The sequence below is a fragment of the Manacus candei genome, unplaced genomic scaffold (assembly GCF_025592945.1).
Source record: "Manacus candei isolate 608988 ecotype Guabito, Panama unplaced genomic scaffold, ASM2559294v1 h1tg000033l, whole genome shotgun sequence".
Classification (NCBI taxonomy): domain Eukaryota; kingdom Metazoa; phylum Chordata; class Aves; order Passeriformes; family Pipridae; genus Manacus; species Manacus candei.
In genome coordinates, this window is record NW_026138081.1 from 5,460,530 (window position 1) to 5,477,585 (window position 17,056).

Consider the following 17,056-nt stretch of genomic DNA (forward strand, 5'->3'; position numbering starts at 1 on the left):
CACGGTCTTGCAAGTCTGGCTCTGAGAGCCCATTTGGAAGAAACAAATGCTGAGCTGAATCTGTGCCCTTCCCAGTTACTTTCCCTGCCAGGGCTCTGCAAGGCCCAGGGGACCAAGGCCGGGATTTCTCATTTCCCCTAGGTATGGGCTCCTGGGACAAGAGAGGCACTGCCACTTGGGCTCATCCACTGGGGCACCCACAGTTTCTACAAAGAAAGGGGGTCACTCCCATGAGTGGGGGCTATGCTGCTGCTGGCACCGTGGGGGCTGTCAAAGGGATGCCACTTGAGGGGGAATGCCCCAGGTCTGCAGAGGAGACCCAGGGCACCCAGCAGTCGCAGGGACACAGCTCCAGGAGAGAGGCACTGCCTGGAAAGAGATGTGTGAGCTGCTCCAGGAGGGAGGGGACGAGGAGTGGGACTGACAGATTCCACTGAAACATTCAATAGTGCAGGTTTTTTTACAAAGATTCCTGCATGCCTGTGTAACCTAAATCTAACATGACACGAACTAAATGAGGACGTCACTTCCCTCCCCACTGATTAGCTGTGATTGGTGCTGAGTGACACTCCAGCACGTGCCTGCTCGCTGGCTGGCTGCTGGCTTGAAGCCACATGTGGAGGCTGAGCACCGTGAGCCTGAACCAGGGGCCAAACACACATCACATGCACAGAGGGCACCCTGAGGCAGCCCACCAAGGGGGGCACCCCAGGGACTGCCTCCCATCAGACAGAGGGGAGGCTTTTCCTTATTAACTGAAAAGTAACTTTCCATAGCTGGTGACCAAGTTCTCCAATAACAGCTGCCAAAAGCAATCAGACTGGATCACAACAGAGAGAGGAAAGTTATGTTATTTTAATAGAAATTATTTGGTTCCAGGGGTTCTGATCAAATTAGGCAGCTACTGAATTAAGGTAATGAAATTACTGGGAAGGAGGCTGTGCTCAACTTATTTCCAGTCCTCCCGGACCTGAAGAGGTAACAAAGGAAATCGTCCAAACCATTCTGAGGAGTTTTCCATAAACACCCTAAGCTGATATTTGGGGAACTGGGGATTTCTGCCTGCCACTAGCAATTTTCTAATTAGTCCAATATCCAATGGGCTCTGGACATCCCCTAAGCAGCAGATTTGGCATCCTCTGAAAAGGAGCAGAAACTGAAGCCTGCATAGCAGATGCTGCTCGTTTGATTTGCAGCACAGTTTGGGTGTCATAAATGCTTTGGTTTTCAGCTCTGCTTGCAAACGTGTCAGATTCAAGCTCCTGTCTGCACCCTGCATGCCTGCCCTTGCCTTCTAAAAAATATTTCTTCAGTGCAAATTCAACAGTAATCATATCTGGAATTGAAGGAATAATGAAAATACAGGAGGCGTACATTGCACCACAGTGGGATAAAGAGAGACCAGTGTAATGGGGATTTCAGGCAAGGAAGAGGGCTCAGTATTAATGCATATAAAATCCTGGCACAGGGAAAGGAGATGAAGAGTGCAGAGCCAGAGCTGAGGATGAGTAGGGAAATGGTGCTGGTGCTTATCGTGTCCTGGTAGTGCTCCCCTGGTTCTGGGCACACCCCTGGAACCCCCCAGGATGGGAGGTGGAAAGCACAAGGGTGCTTTGAGGGGTCATGTATGGTCCTCCATGGGAAGGGGACACCTGCATAGCCTTGCACCCTTGCTCACCCCAGACAATAATGTCCTGCACCCCAGGAGCGTCACCCCCAGCAGAAAAGCCCCATGCACCCCAGTGCATCAGCACAACCCAAGCACCAGAGTTGCCCAAAAAGAGGGTCGAGTCACAGCTTTAGACCAGCCAGAGCTGCATGTTCTGCTTTGTGACTTTGGCTGGGTCATTTCCCCCGGATGCAGGAGAAAATCTGGAATGTGGGAAATGCTCTTAGATGTCAATCAATCACTGTTATTTTCTTAATGCATTCGTCTTAAATAGTTCCTGTTAGACACAAACACTATGAGCTGGGGTTGTCTACAACACAGCAAACAAACATGGCGGGGTCTGACCAAAGGGGATGAAAATAGAGCAAGGGCAGGCACAGAAAAGAAGAAAAAGCACTTACCTTGGGTGAGCAGCAGGGCTGTGGGAGAGAACATGAGAAAGACAGGGAGAGAGAAGAAAAAGAGGGAAAAAGTTAATATTCAAGGGCCAAAGATGTTTTGCAGATGAAAGCTGTCAGAGAGCAATGGACATGGTGCAAGGCAGCGTGCGAGCTCACCAGGGCTGCATGTTGGGCACAGGCTGGGGAGCAGACACCACAGCAGCAAGATGGAGAGGAGGCTGGTGTGCACCAGTGAGCACCAGGGTGCTGGCTCCCCAAAGTCACCCCCTCCCCCCAGGCAAAGGCAGAGGGATGGGATGCAGCTGGGGAGTGGCAAGGAGGGAAAGAGAAAGGGGGAAAGAGGGGCAGTTACACTTGCCATTGGGACCTGACACAACCCAAACTGACTCAAAGGCATGGGAGGTGCCCTCACTTTGGCCAGGTATGTGTGGCTGTGGCGAGACTTGGCACAACTGAGGAAACCCAGAAAACCTGTAGGTTGTTGAGAAGAGAAGGTGGCCAGGAGGTGATGGGCAGACCATTGAGAAGAACATCATCAGAGGGAGGCATTGATAAAATGTATGCTGGTCTCCAGTGTCAAATGGGGCAGGGGGTAACACAGCCATGCATCATCCCCCAGGACATCCTGGCTCACCTACACCTATCCCGCACCCGACAGGTACCACTCCCTGAGGGTCAGGGTGCTGAGAGGAGCATAGACATACATAAAGCATCACTATTTGAGTCCTCCTGGCTCTCTTTGCTCCAAATTGCTGGCCTGCCAGACAGTGCTGCATGGACACAGGCCATTCAACATCATCACAGCGGGATGCAACTGCCTGCCAGGAAATGTGACTGTGTGGTCCTGTGAGATTTGAAGTGGGATTAAAGGAGAAGAAAGGGGCAAAGGTCCTTGCAAGGGATGACCTTACCCTGACTTTCAATACAGACACAGCCCAAGTCCCTTCCTGCCTTGGGCAGACCCTCCCCTGTCCTGATTTCCCCACACCCCAGACCTGTCACAAAGAAATACTGGCTGAATCTCTCTTAGGTGTTACCCACAGAAAGCCAGAGCTTACATCCAAGTGTCAAACTAGCTACAGGAAAGTCCATATAGCAAAAAGTCCATATAGCAAACCCTCTTTGAGAGAGGCCAAGCACCAACTCTGAACCTTAGCTTTGATTTTACCTGTCCTTCAAACAGCAAACCAGTCCCTGAAGCCTTGGTTGCATGTGATGACAGTATTGTAATTACTAACACTTATTATCATGCACTTTTAGTCTCAGAAGTTTAAAACTCTGTACAAAGACTGAGTCAGTATTAACAGCCCTATTTGACAGATGGTGAAGCAAGCAAAGAGAAGCTAAAGGGAACATTTTGCAAACTCAGAAGTGGGCCAGAGTCCAGAAGTGCTACTTTTCCCAGACTTGCCAGTTCAGGCCTCTGAAAAGCATGCACTTTTATATAGATGCACCTAATTGTATCTGTGCCATTTGAAAGTGATTTCCTAAGCAATTTATCAAAGGTCCCACCGTGCATCCATGGCAGAGCCAGGGAAACTAATCCTGAGTCCTGACTCCCTGTCACTTCCTTGCTCCATTGAGCAGCATCCACTGGCACAGCTTTCCCAACAGTCTGCAGAAATACATCAACCTAGTCAAGATCTTCATCCATCTATCCATCTCCCCAGCTGGAAATACTGTGGGCACTCTAGGAGATCTCCCTTGTCCATGCAGGCAGGTAGAGGCACAGTGAAAGGGGAAGGGGCAATGAAGAGGCTCCTTGCTGAGCATCCCTGGTTTTTCAGGGTCAATTCATTTTGAGAGTCAAAACCTGTGAATATGCTCTGCAGCTTGTACAGTGCCACTGAGCCACAAGAAGCAATGGGATAATTGCTCTGTCCACACCATCTCCTGTGCTTCACACAGCTCTGCCAGGAAGCCTCCAACATGCTTGTCTCTGCCCCTTGTAGCATGAATCTTGAGTCTTCTTGTAGCTCTGTCCTGCTGCAGTTCAGGCTGCCCTGTGGCCTCCTTACTATTCCATGGTCTTCTGCTTCTCCAGACAATGTGCAGAAATTTAATTTGTCTTCTACAATTACAAGCATTAGTACAATGGGTCAATTTTGCGTTCAAAAGTAATATAATGAAATATTGCTGGGTCCCTAAGCTACTGTGGTTATTAAAAAAAATCATTGGTTCCTCATGTTTTTTAAAGCTGTTATTCTACTACTCTGGGATTTGAGTTTATTTTTCTTCCCATTTGCTTGTGAGCCTGCAAAAGAACAATTTTTCTCCCTTTCACTTATGATATGATACATGAATATTTGAAGAAGCCTATAAAGCTATGAATGAAACATCAAGAATACAGCATGCAGAACACCAAGGGATTATTTTATCTTTATATTTCTGAGTGAATGCTGTGCATGCAAGCAAGAAAATGATTTCACGGACTAAAGCTTCCTTCCTGCACACGCATCTGCTAATGTGCCCTTAGCCCTGACCTGTAATGTTTCCTGACAGCCCATCTGGGGATGCTGTACCTGTACCAGCCTCACTGATGGCCTCCACGCTGTTCCCATCCAACAAGCCTCCCTCCACTCCCCCCCAGCCCAGGCTGCATCCTTCCAGTCCTCCTCAGGGCACCTCTCCCTTTCCTGCACTACTGCTCTGGACATCCCGCTCCTTATGGGGCCAAGCCAGGCCACCTCATTGCTCCTGGCATCTCAGGTAGGCTCAGGATTTTGACATGTACTCTTAAAGGGAACTGCAAAAATGAGCTCTGCAGTCAAATCCAAAATAGCAGTCCCAAGTATCCCTTACCTAACTCTTGCATGGTGTGATTGTGGACAAACATGCATGCCTGCAGACAAGGTAGGTGATGCTGACTCTCCCAGGAGGACCCAAAGCCTTCAACTCCGGATCCCTGTTCCTCCTTTACTGGAATTTCTCTGCCCTGAAGGCCTGGTTTTGATTACCAAATTGCATGCCTGAACTCTGCTTCCCCTGCCACCCCTGAAACTGGACAATTTAGGCCTGAATTTTAAAAAGCTGCTAAAAAAGCTATTTACTAATAAGCTATTTAATCTGTATGTTTTTGGTGTACTTTGGGGTCAAATCCTACTTTGACATGCATGTTGGTGTGGGTTACAAATCAGGAATTTAATTCCTTCCTGTTTTAACTCTACTGAAGCCAAAGAGCTCAAACCAAGAGGAACCAGTCTTGGCACGGGAGCAGACCAGCAATCGAGCAATCCTGTAGTTTACAATACAGTGTGTGTCCCAGCCTTTTTCTAAATAGTGAAATACTTTTCTCTGCTGTTTACCTTACAGAGAGATTCAACCATGCTGCATGCTTTATTCTGGACTCATTCTTCATTAACATAAATCTTTTCTAATCAATATCCCTAAAGACCCCAGGAAGCCATTGTGTAGATAAGAGAATCCTTGTTAAAGGCCTGGGATTTACAGGGTGAGCTGAAATGAGGGAGAGGAGGCTGGATTTTGAGGAGACTCTCAGTCACACAGCAGGGCTGTCACAGGAAGCCAAAGGCAAGGAGAACACACTGCCTGCACCCCCTGCACTCCCAAAGTTGACCATGCAGTGACCATACAAACCACAGGCTCAGCTCCCCAAAGAGATAAGGATCCCCCATCTTCCAGATGTAACTGTCCACAGGCTCTGCCTCCAGATTTGCTCACTGAGGTGAACAAACTGTTTTCCTAATAGATTGTGAAGAGCTATAAACATGGGGTTTTTTTAACAGGCTAAACAAGGCAGAGATTTTGCAGCATTAACCTGAATGCTGTTATTATTGAAGTCAATAGCAAAGCTCTTGCAGACTCCAAGAGACTCCTCTCTATCAGGAGAATCACCAGCATTCAGTTTAATCAGAGAGCTGCGAGCAAATCACTAAACCTTCAGGGAATGAAGTAACAGCAATTTAACATTTCTTTGCTATTCCATCAGCAGCTGACGGAAGAAGGAGCTTCTTAGCATCTGCCCACACTTCAGAAAACTGAAGCACATGTGCTCATGGATCAATGCAGCTTATCTTATACAGGCATGGATCTTTGTACCAAGTCACATAACTTCATCAATATTTTGATATAGATAACTTGTTGGATTAATCCAAGCTAGGAACCCTTCTTTCTTCACAGTTTAATCCTTACTCTGCAACTCCCAGCCACATCCTCCTCCGGGGCACAAAGCTTTCCCATCAAGGGTGCTGCTCAGTTAAAAGGAGATATGCAATGAGATTTGTCTGCACCAGTTGACTCTGTGCTGGAAGTGCTGAGAGGACTTCAGTCAAAATCTTCCCAAGCCAAGTCATGCCAACAAGCTGTTTAATAGTGTTCACCAGCCATCTGTGCTCCCAATTCCAGTAAAGCTGTATCTTGTGGGAGACATGCTTTCTGAAGCAAAACTTTGCATGAAGGATGTCAGTCCCTTTTACAAAACATAACCCTCAAGACTCAGCCTTCAAACATCAGTTCTGAGGCTGAATCTTCCACTGCTGTGCCATGAGCTGCATTCTTACAAGCCGACTCTCAATTACCCTCATGTAACATATTTTCCAAATGTTATTTTCAATGTTATCTGCAGTCGAGTGAAATCTTCCAAAGTAGCCTCACTTGCCATTTGGGCTCCATCAGCACTAAGGCTAACCACAATTTAACCAGAAGAGCAACTTTATCCAGGGAAAGCAAAGCAAGTTTTCTCCTGTAATCCAGGGCTGTGGAAGAAGTGTGAAAGCTGATGAGTGAAAGAAAGTATTACTCCAAAATCCTGCTGGGACAGCAGCAAAATCCTTGTTCTCAGTTGTGAGCTGACACAATAGCAGAGTTGCCACGAGAGCAAGAGTCAAACCAACAGACAGAATCTTGTCGTAAAGGAAAAGACTCATTTCACTGCAGGAAGCCTTTAAAAAGGTGCTGAAAAAAGGATGGCCAGAAATGCGGTTCAGAGTGATGGGAGGCTTCAAAGCCCTGCAGCGCTCAGTAAGCAGGGATTCAGTTTACATGACTGTGCATACATAGGAAAGGTGAGATAAGTTTTTGAAGATTAATTTCTTAGAAATGGAGAGGACAAAAGAAGTCAGGAAGCCTGGGAAATGGCCAGGAGTATAGAGAAAAGCAACACTTACCATCTTTGTCAAGCAAAGAATATGAGTCTCTCTTTGATTTCTTTTTCCTAATTTACTTCAATATAACAAGCTTGCAGCAAGTGCCATCTTTGCCAGTGCATTGTGCATCTGATATGCCCCTACCAGTATTGGTATCGCTCTTCATCACAGGCCGGGCTAGCAAGATACCAATCTCAGATCTATTCTCATCTCTTTGAATTACTGGAGTACATCAACAAAAAAGCTGCTATAGTGAGACTACTTGATGTGATTTGTTTGGATGATCAGAAAGGCTTTGAAAAACTCCAGCTGCAGAAAGTGATTGGTGAAAAAGAACAGATGAGTTGCAAGACAAAGTTTTGTGTTGTAGATGTAGCATTTATATAACAGGAGTAGGTGGTGAGCTCTCCTTATAGCAAGGGTTAAGAACTGAATGTCCCAAGGCTCAAAGCAGCACAGCTCTGATATAAGTGGGGGTGAAGAGTAAAGAGCAGCATCTGCAGATGATGCAAAATGTTTCAGCTAAAAGGCTGTATCAGTGGTTGTTCTGTGTTTTGGAACCCATGATCAACCTGAAGACAGGAACTTGTGTTTGGATTACCACAGGTACTTTAGAATTAATTTCATGTTGAGCTCTGGCCCTCACAGAGACTCTCCTGCAGACTGCTCTGCCCCACAGCTCTGATCAAGGCCAAGGAGAAGCTCCCTTGAGTGGAGGTGACTGCTTTGTATCAGCAGGTGTACAGGACAGCACAGACACTAATGCAAATCAACCGCATGGTAGCAAGCCCTGCTCTCACCTTCCATCCTCCTCCACTGCATGTCTATCAGAAACCACTGCCACCACAGCCAGCAGCAGTGCAGGTACCCTTAGGACAGCACACTGGGTCTGAATAGCATAAGGCTCCGGACCAAGTTCTGCATCCCAAAATAAATCATTCAAACTCTGCCCCAGGCTGGTTTGAAAAGCACATACTACTCATCCCTGCTGTCGCCTCTACCATCCCTTCAAGGGACATTTCACCCCTGATTTCATCACTGCCACCTAGCTTGTATCCCCAAGGTAAGCTGGGAGCTACCCTCTGCATGGAGAGGTCCCAGGGTGGGTACAGGCCCTCAGCACAAAACTATGGTAATGCAGGCACAACTGTGATGGACTGGCTGTCTCTGCGTGACCTGGATTGCAGATTACTTTCAAAAACAACTGCCACTCATCTGAGATGTCCAACACTGCCCTGCTTCTAGAGCAGCCAGGAGAGATGTTTTGAAGACACTATGAAGAGCTGTCTGAGAACATCAATACTCCTACAGCTCCTTTTAGGCACAGGCTCAGTGGGACACAGCTAAATGGCAAGTAACAACAAAACAAGGACACACCATGCAGAAACACTCTTTTTGCAGCATTGAAAACAAATGTATGGGTAACCAAAACCCAGAGAGACTCTTCTTCAAAAGAAACTAGACCTGGACCCCCCCCAGGAGAGGCAGGAGCTATGCTTTGCCTTTGTCATGTGAGTCGTGGGGGGGAGGCATTCATCATCACAACAAAACCAAGCAAAGTTCCATCTAGGTGACTGTGGTGTAGGACTTTCCCCCTGTCTGTGGGTACAGGTAATGGCAGCACGTGCACAGTGCTGTGGGGGGCCTGTCTGCTCTGCAGTGACTGTGCAGACATTGCAGCCCATGGAGCTGATCAGTCGTGTGTCAAAGCTGATCAGCTTTGCAAGAAATAAACCACCTGAACTCTTTCCCTACAATGGCATGATGCTGGTAGAAACACATGGGCAGGAGATGAACATCCCTTCCCAATGCTGTACAGCATGTCACATGATGCCTGAGCATGTGCAAGCTTGTGCACGTCCCAGGCTGCCTCCTCTCTGCCGGGAGCTGGCTGCTCAAGCATGCATTCCACGAAGCTGCTGGCCACAGCATCTGCTGTTGATTGCTCACAATGCTCTCTATGGGAAAGCCTCACGTACCTCCTTATTCTTCATCCCAGGCACAAGGTACGCTCACCAGAGATGCTCACCAGAGATGCCACAGTGTGCAGCACTATGGAGCTGGGGATCTTTTCAGATGCCCTGGACTTAGTGTAGCGACTGTGCCACCTTGTGCCAGCAACATTCGCAAATGCAATTTAATCTCCCACCTCTTAGATTTTAAAATCATGGTGCTCTCACTCTGACTTTTCTCTAGCGAGGCCAACCAAGGCACTGCATCTCCTCTTTGGCATGGCCCTTTACTTCCTCTGGGCAAAGAGGGTCCATCCGAGGGTGCACACTCACCCCCTAGCCTGCAGGCTCTGTGCTGCAAATCACTTAGTCCAGCTCCAATCTCCTCTCTGCCTGTTGCAAATCAGACAGTCCCACTGACTCCAGCTGATGTTGGTGTAAATGAGACACATATGACACAGCAAACTGGCTTTGTAGTCCTAATAATAATGAGGACATTTTACAACTGAACAACCTTAGGGTGGCCACTTGGGGCCATTTGGATTTTTTTCAAATACGTGGTTTTATTCAGCTAGATGCAATGTGACCTCCTACATGGGAAAAAGAAATGTGAAACTTCACAAAAACTAGCCCAATCCTGACTCTGTATCCTAAAGCTCATTGTTTAGAAATGAGGACTCACAGAGAACAGACAGCTGAGCAGAAAATTCAGTGTGATGCTCCAAACTGCCAAGTGCATAAGCAGGAGAGAGACAGATGCCCATGATTTTCATCCTGTACCTGCTGAGATGGAGGTGGAAGACCCACAGATGGGAAGAGGCACATGTGGAGAGGAGAACCCCAGTGTGGTTCTAGGACTGAAGACTTTGATCCAGGACTGAACACTTTGCTTACACAGATTTAAAGGGCTTAATCTCCTTAAACACCCAAGAAGAAATCTGAGTGTACTCTGGGTATAGCGAGTAGATACCTGCACAGAAGCTGCGGCGCTATATCGTTCTTTCATGCGATAGAGAAAAGTAGGGAAATAACTAGCGGCTACAAGTTGAGGTCAGACAACTTCTACCTAGAAGCCATGCTCACATCTTTACCCTGGAGGGCAACTGACTGCTGGGACATACTTCCATTGGATATGGCAGGTTGGTCGTGCTTCTGCTCAAGGGCATCTGGACTTTGGTGAAACCTGAGGGCCTGTGCTCGACAGAATGAAATCTGATGCCCCTCACTGCCTCCGGGCTGCAGTAGGCGGTCTGATGGCATTAAAACTATGGGTTTACATTATTACAACATCCACGGATCTATGATACTGACATGCTCATGCAACCTGTGCCTATCCTGGACATCTTACAGAGCCATGCATGGGAGCTCGGACTGGCCAGAGGGCAGCTGCTGTGCTGGCGAGATAAGCTGTGCCATGCACGAGCAACTGCCAGGTGTTCCATCACCGGCAATAGCACATGGGAGCAGAAATAAGCCCATGGGGTCACACATCTGACTCTACTCTGTAACAGAAACCCAGAAGGTGGATTTGAATTCCCTTTTGAAAAGTGCCTCTGTTTAAATCTTGGCCCTCCCAGGCCACCCTAAAGCTGGTGAAGCCACTGGTAAGACTCCATGAGAAAGAGATCAAACACATAGGACAAGGACAAAGATACATGTAGGCAAGGCGCAATTGTAAGTCTGGGGTTATTCCCACTATGATCCTGGTCTGATGGGAGATCCTGGGTCTCACTGCTGATGAAGTAGGGCAGAGCTTCACAGTCTCTGCATGACAGATTGTGATTGTCTGTGACACATTAAAGGGGTTTTTCAGATGGAAGACATGAAGAACCATTTAAAAAAAAAAAGCAAAACTAGTTATCTCACACCTTTCCTCTTCTCCTATGGACTTTTTGCTGCACATCATAGAGACTCAAGAGCACCAAGACAATGCCACTGGAGGCAACAACAGAGGGAAGGACAGGGGAGTACAGGAGGAGCTGAAGGGGTAGCCATGCATTACACCCTTCTCTTGTCTTTCACATTCCCCAAAGTCCTGGCAAAGGAGCAGGAGCAGGAGCAGGGAGAACAGCAAAGCTGCACTCAGAACGAAAAACAGATCCAGACAAAGAAATCCAATCAAAATAATACAGCTTCCGAGGCTCAAGCATTGCACAAAAAGAGGATCAGAAGTAAGCTGGGCTCTAAAAGGTAGAGACGACACCAAAACAGGGTGAGAGCAAGAATACAGGAGGGCAGAAAGTAAAAGTCGAGCCCTCTACAGGAGGAGGAGGAGAAAAGGAGGAAGGGTAAGGAGGAGAAAGAAGGTTATACTTTCTGGATTTGGGGTTTGGATACTTGATTCTGATTTTTTTCTTTTTTCATTTTTTTCAAAAAGGATCTCACACCTGATATTCCTCGTTCCATCCATTGCGGTTCACCAAGGGCAATGAAGAAATTCTCCTGCCTTTCGTATTCCTCCTCATCTACTATCTTAACCCTTATGGTCTTCCTGTAGGGACAACAAGAGAGACAACCGTGTACAGCGGGTCGGCTGGCTGGAGGCAAGGCAGCAGCAGCAGCAGCAGCAGAGGCGGCGTGGGCTCCTGGCACACAGCCCCTTCCCCTCTGGGGCAGTGTGCGTGTCGGACACGGGGCATCCGTAGCAGCTGCTCCTTGGGGAGCGGAAGGGTGTTAGGGTTAGAGGGGGCTGGCAAGGGAGTGAGGACAGAGGGAGAGAAAAGAGGAGAGGGACCTTGCTGATGGTTAGTGGAAGGCAACTTCTGTAGCGCATTTTTTTTCAGTGTCAGATGGTAATGGAAAGGGTATCAGCTGCCTGAAAATCACCAGGGACCACCACCCTGAGGTACCCACTGTGCTTAAGCTGGAAGATCAATGGCTTCTCACAATTAATAATAAATACAATAATAATACCCTCACAATTAATAATAAATCTGCAGGGACTCTGAGCTGGGAGCCTGAGGAGAAGAGAAAGGCACATTCTCCAGTGGGGTGAGGTGAGTCTCTGTTAGTGGGCTACAGCTCTGTCAGCTGCAAAGGAGGCTGACAGTTCTATCTTCTATTTTTAAAATGACACATCTTATGGCTTTCTCTCCTTGATAGTGTCTATCTCTTCTTCCTAGCCTCTTCCCCAAATAAGAACTCGGGCTTCCCAGAGAGTGAACAGCTTTGCTGGGACCTCACAGGGGACTCAATGGGACTAAAATGCCTCCAAGGCTTAAAAGGAAATGCCCTGGGCACTAGAGCGGAGCTGGTCTCTTCCTCCTGATGCCAGCTCACCTAGCTCCCTCCAGTATCCCTGCAATGCACACAGCTGCTGTGAACCCCCATGTGAACCAAAGTGGGGCATCAGCTCCTCCTTGCCCTCAGCTCCTGCTCCCAGAGTTGCACTGCAGGAACCACACCAGGGGTTGCACAGCCTTTGGCCTGCTCAGAAGTTATAAAGCTGCTTCTACGCCAGGCCTCGATTCCTGTCATTTTCTAACAGAGGTGTGACCAGAACAATCCATAGGACCAGGACTGGGTGATGATTTCCTGAGATGCTGGATGTGTTTCTAGCTAGCATCTTCCCACTGATGCTACAAAATTTGATTGGGCCCTTCAGCGGGGATAGCAGAAAGTCCCTCTCAAGTTGCCACAAAATATGGACAAGCATGACTTCTTTCCATCCTTCTCTCAGCTCTCTCTGAGCTCCCCTCACCACTTTGCCTCTCCCCCACCCCAGCATCACTCCTCATGCCACCCCATGGGTACCATATGACACAGTGTGCGCGCACAGCAGTGCTTAGGGCAGAGCAGTTGGAGACAGAGAGACATCAGAGGAAGAGGAGGACAAGAGGAGGAAGGAGATGGAAGAGAGGAGGAAAGAAGAATGTTAATGTTAGTCTGCAGGGCCAGTACTACACCTTTCTGTAAACTCATATCCACCATGCGGGGGCTCATCAGCTCAATGAAGAAATTCTTGGTTTTTTCATACTCCTCATCATCAATTACCTTGATGTGAACTGTTTTGCTGTGGATGGAAAAATAATAAGGGTCATAAAGGGGAGAGGGGAACAGAGAAGCAAAAGTGGAGGAAGGAAGGAGTTAAATGGGTACATTAGAGAGTCAAAGTTTTCTCACCCACTGAACAAGCTCAACTAGGCCCTTAAGAAAGGCTAAACCCACACTCTTACAAGTGACATTGGCCAATTTTCTGTTTAACCCAAAGGCAGGATGGCAGGCCACACTGTGCAGAGTGAAGTTACACAAAGCCAGCTCTGATCCCCCAGCAAACCGGCTCAGGGCTCAGCCTGTGGGCAGTAGGTCTGATGGCCAGCAGAGAAGCAGGCTTCCCTCACCCTGCTGCCTCCCCATCCTCCCCCCACACACACGGGCACAGCAGCCACACAAGCACACATACCCCACAGGCACCATGCTGCTGCCTCCCTGCCAGCAACACCCACTGGCCTGGCAGATGCCTGCTGGCCCCACAGGTCATGGGGAACCCTGCGACCTGCTGCTCTGATGTAATTCATGTCAGAGGGAGCTCTAGGTGAAGCAAGTTCCTTAGCTGCTGAAGGGACAGCTTCATGGGTCTGCTCTGAGAGGCGCTCGCTGCTGGAGCAGCCGGGCAGCACATCCTATGTCTCTGGCGAATTTCTTACAAGTTCTCAAAGCATTTTGTAGGAAAAGAAGAGCTCACCGTGCCATGGTTTCCTTCACAACAAATACACGCCTTATGCAGAGGTTACTGTCCTGCAGCTTTCACACCCAAAGAGAAAAACAGAAGTGACTCAAAGGCTCACTGTCTCCTTACATTCAGGACTGTTGCAGGCTCAAAATGACCCCTGTGCTCCCCTTACTTTTCCAGTGGCTGCAAGGCTTCATTCAGTTCCATCCCTCACTCGTGACTGAAGAGATTGGTATTTAGATTCTGAGCTCATCTCACACCCTCTTAAATACAACATTGTCTGCAGGTGGAACTGCTCTGAATGGGCATATATGCTTGTCATCTTGGGGCTCCTGGACTTCCAGTTGGCCCCAGCCCCAAGCTGGAACTGCATTCATTAAACCAAAAGTCAGTTCCACATGAAAAGCATTTTCCTTACCCCAAAACAACTGCCCCAGGAGCCACCAGGCCAGCTGCCCCCTCCTACAAGTGAATGACTACCCGCTTCCTACACACGTACCCACACATAGCCCTGTGGCTATGACCCCCCCTTCCTTCCTGCTCATCCTCAACATTCAGATCAGCCCCAGGTCATGTTGTGCACAATTAGTCTTGACTGGGGATGGGAAGGAGGAGAAAAGCAGGACTGGCAATCACAGAGTCTGGAAAAATAGGCCCAAGCTTGAAATCTCTATGGGCCTCAGCCTGTAGCACTTGGCATTAAATATACCCAGTATCTTTGATCCCACAGTACTTCAGAGAATCCCTGCATCCTGGGGATGCTGCAATCCCCATCCTGGGGATGCTGTCACTGCCAGCAGCCTCCTGAAAATAACCATTTCACAACAGAGAATAGGAGAACTGATCGCATGTCATCCCTGTAGCTTGCATTCCTACTGATATCATTAATGACCACAAAATTAACTGGTCATCCTACAATTTGACCCTCAAGTTAGAACTGCTCCTGCACTCCGACTGTGGAAATCCTGTTCCCTGTGCTGACTCTAGTTTTGATCTTGGTCCCAAACCTCATCTTTCAAATGATGGCGTACAACCTCTGCCATACCCATCAGTGCAGGAATATGCAAGACAAATAATCTCTAATTATTCTTTCTAAGCTAAATCATCTTTATTTTTGCCAGTGCTTGCTCTACCTATACCCTGCACCAATGCCAGCAAGCCTACTCTCCCTTCTCTAGACCCTTTCAATCTCTGCTAATACAGCTGAAGGATGTAGGATTTGAAATGGTACATCTCTGGTGTAAATGTTGCCACTCTGCTAAGACTTCATCATGATGATTTTGTTGCAATTTTGTTGGAGAAGGTTGAATTTGCCTTTTGAACCAGATGTTGTCAGGGCCCCTGATACTTTGCACAGTTTGTTCAATTTGCTGAGTTAAATCTACAGCTGATTCATAGCTCTGATCTTTTCCTTGCTCATTACTACAAAACAGAAGGTGGGATTTTCAAAAGCAGCCAGTGCTTCCTGAACATGGGCTGCTTTTAAAAATCCTATTCATAAGTACCATTGCTTATGGTTTTTCCATTCTAGGAGCTTCAAAATACTCAGTATTGCCTGTCTGCAAAAATTTGGAAAAAAATACCACAGACTATGTTTCCTGTGAGCAACCTTAGGTATCATGACAAAGCTATTCTAAGGCTTTATGCAATTAATGTTATGCATGTATACCATTTGAATTTGTTTTCATATAACAACCTTCCTTCTTTGCTTCCTTTTCTTCCTTCCTTCTGTCCAAACTGTGGACTGATGAAATAATGATTCACTATGTGTACATTTTGTTAAGTACAAGATGCTCTACATGGCCTACTAAATAGTTCCACAGTGGTGAGAATTCCTTAGAGTAGTCTTTTTTAATGTAAAAAAAATAATAAAAAAAAAAAAGATAAAAACAGTCAAGAAAGAGAAAGAAAACATGCTGGGGATCCCTAGAGGCTAACATGGTAAAATGCTGGATTTCAAAGGCAGGTCCCCTTGGGTCAGGAATACAAAAGTGAAAAACTTCTGGGCTCCTAGACCAGCTCAGCTCTGCTGCGATCTGGACCATTACCACACGCTCAAGCCTCAGGTGACTTTTCCAAAAAGAGAGTCTGAATTTGGTGATCAATCCAGTAAATTTCTGGTTTCCTCTTTTGCTAAAAGCTGTGAAGGAGAAAAGGACCTTTTACCCAGCTCTGCAACAACAGGGCAGGGACAGACCAAAGCCACAGGTGCCCTGCATGGATACAGGCGCCCCCTCAGCCCATCTGACTGAATCCCAAAAGAGGTGGTGCCTGACTTCTCCAGTTTTGTTGAGAGGCGATGAGTGCTCAGCAGGTCCTCCACACTGTTAAAGCTTTCAGGACCCAGAGCAGGAGCCCAGAGGTGTGGCCTATGTGGCTTGGAGACCCAGGTGGTGTGAGATGGGGATGATGGGAGCCAAACTGCCCACTCTTGTTCGGGAGCCAGAGTGTTGCCAGACCTCCCCTTGCAAAGAGGAAAGGAGCAGGGCAGAAGTTGGCAAGGACTATGCAGTGCCAGGGGAAGGTAGATAAGGGCTCACAGACGCAGTACCACATAATGGGGAGCAGTTAACCTTTCACTGGGATTTTGTGGCAGAGAAAAGAGCAGCATTCCTGCTCCCGGGCCGATCTGCAGCCTGCACAGATGGGGGCACGGGGCTGGGCTTGCTCCCTTGAGGGGAAGTACACTTCTCTCAGTTGGCTGGCTGTTCCCATGACTGTCACCACAGAAAGCCCAGTGCTGACAGAGGGGGATTATGGGGCCCATCAGGCCACCCCTCCCAGCCCAATGTGGCTGGTGAGGGCTGCCCTTTCCCAGGCTCTGTAGCTTCCCTACCCACTGCGAGCATCTTGCTCCTCTCCAGGGCTATTAAAGCAACTGTAACTACAGCTGCGTCCTGAGCTGTCATAAATTGTCTGGAGGCCAAGACACAGATTGCTCCCGCACAATCTCATCTCTTACCTGCAGCAACATTGAGAGCTGCCTCCTCAGAAGGCATGAAGAGTGGAGGAAATGGATGGAGAGAAGGGCTGGAGTGTAACACTGCCCTGGGAAGACATCACGTTAATGTGAGAGATGTGACAGAAGGACACCGAGAGGCAGAGAGTGTGCGGGAGCAGGAGGCTTGGGAACATTTTGCTGGGAGAACATCGTGACAGCTTCTTGAAATTAATGGAGGCAGAGGCGAGCACAAAAGGGGCTGACAGTGCAGTAGCCCTGATGGGCATGCTCACCACGATGGGAAGCAAGGAGTCTG

The 17,056-nt window shown here is 47.9% G+C and overlaps 1 protein-coding gene across 11 annotated transcripts in view; it reads right to left on the minus strand.

Annotated features, from left to right (window-relative positions):
* SLC8A3 (solute carrier family 8 member A3) overlaps positions 1-17,056 on the minus strand; it is a 116,857-nt gene that overhangs the window by 12,566 nt on the left and 87,235 nt on the right. For 5 of the 11 annotated variants that reach the window (XM_051791541.1, XM_051791540.1, XM_051791543.1 and 2 more), the window contains 2 exons: positions 13,033-13,139; positions 2,071-2,088 (listed from right to left, as the gene is read on the minus strand). In XM_051791541.1, coding sequence (XP_051647501.1) covers positions 2,071-2,088; positions 13,033-13,139 — 125 coding nt within the window. Of the gene's footprint in view, positions 1-2,070; positions 2,089-11,514; positions 11,619-13,032; positions 13,140-17,056 lie in introns of all 11 variants that reach the window. The other 6 variants (XM_051791537.1, XM_051791535.1, XM_051791546.1 and 3 more) reach the window with 4 other exon arrangements.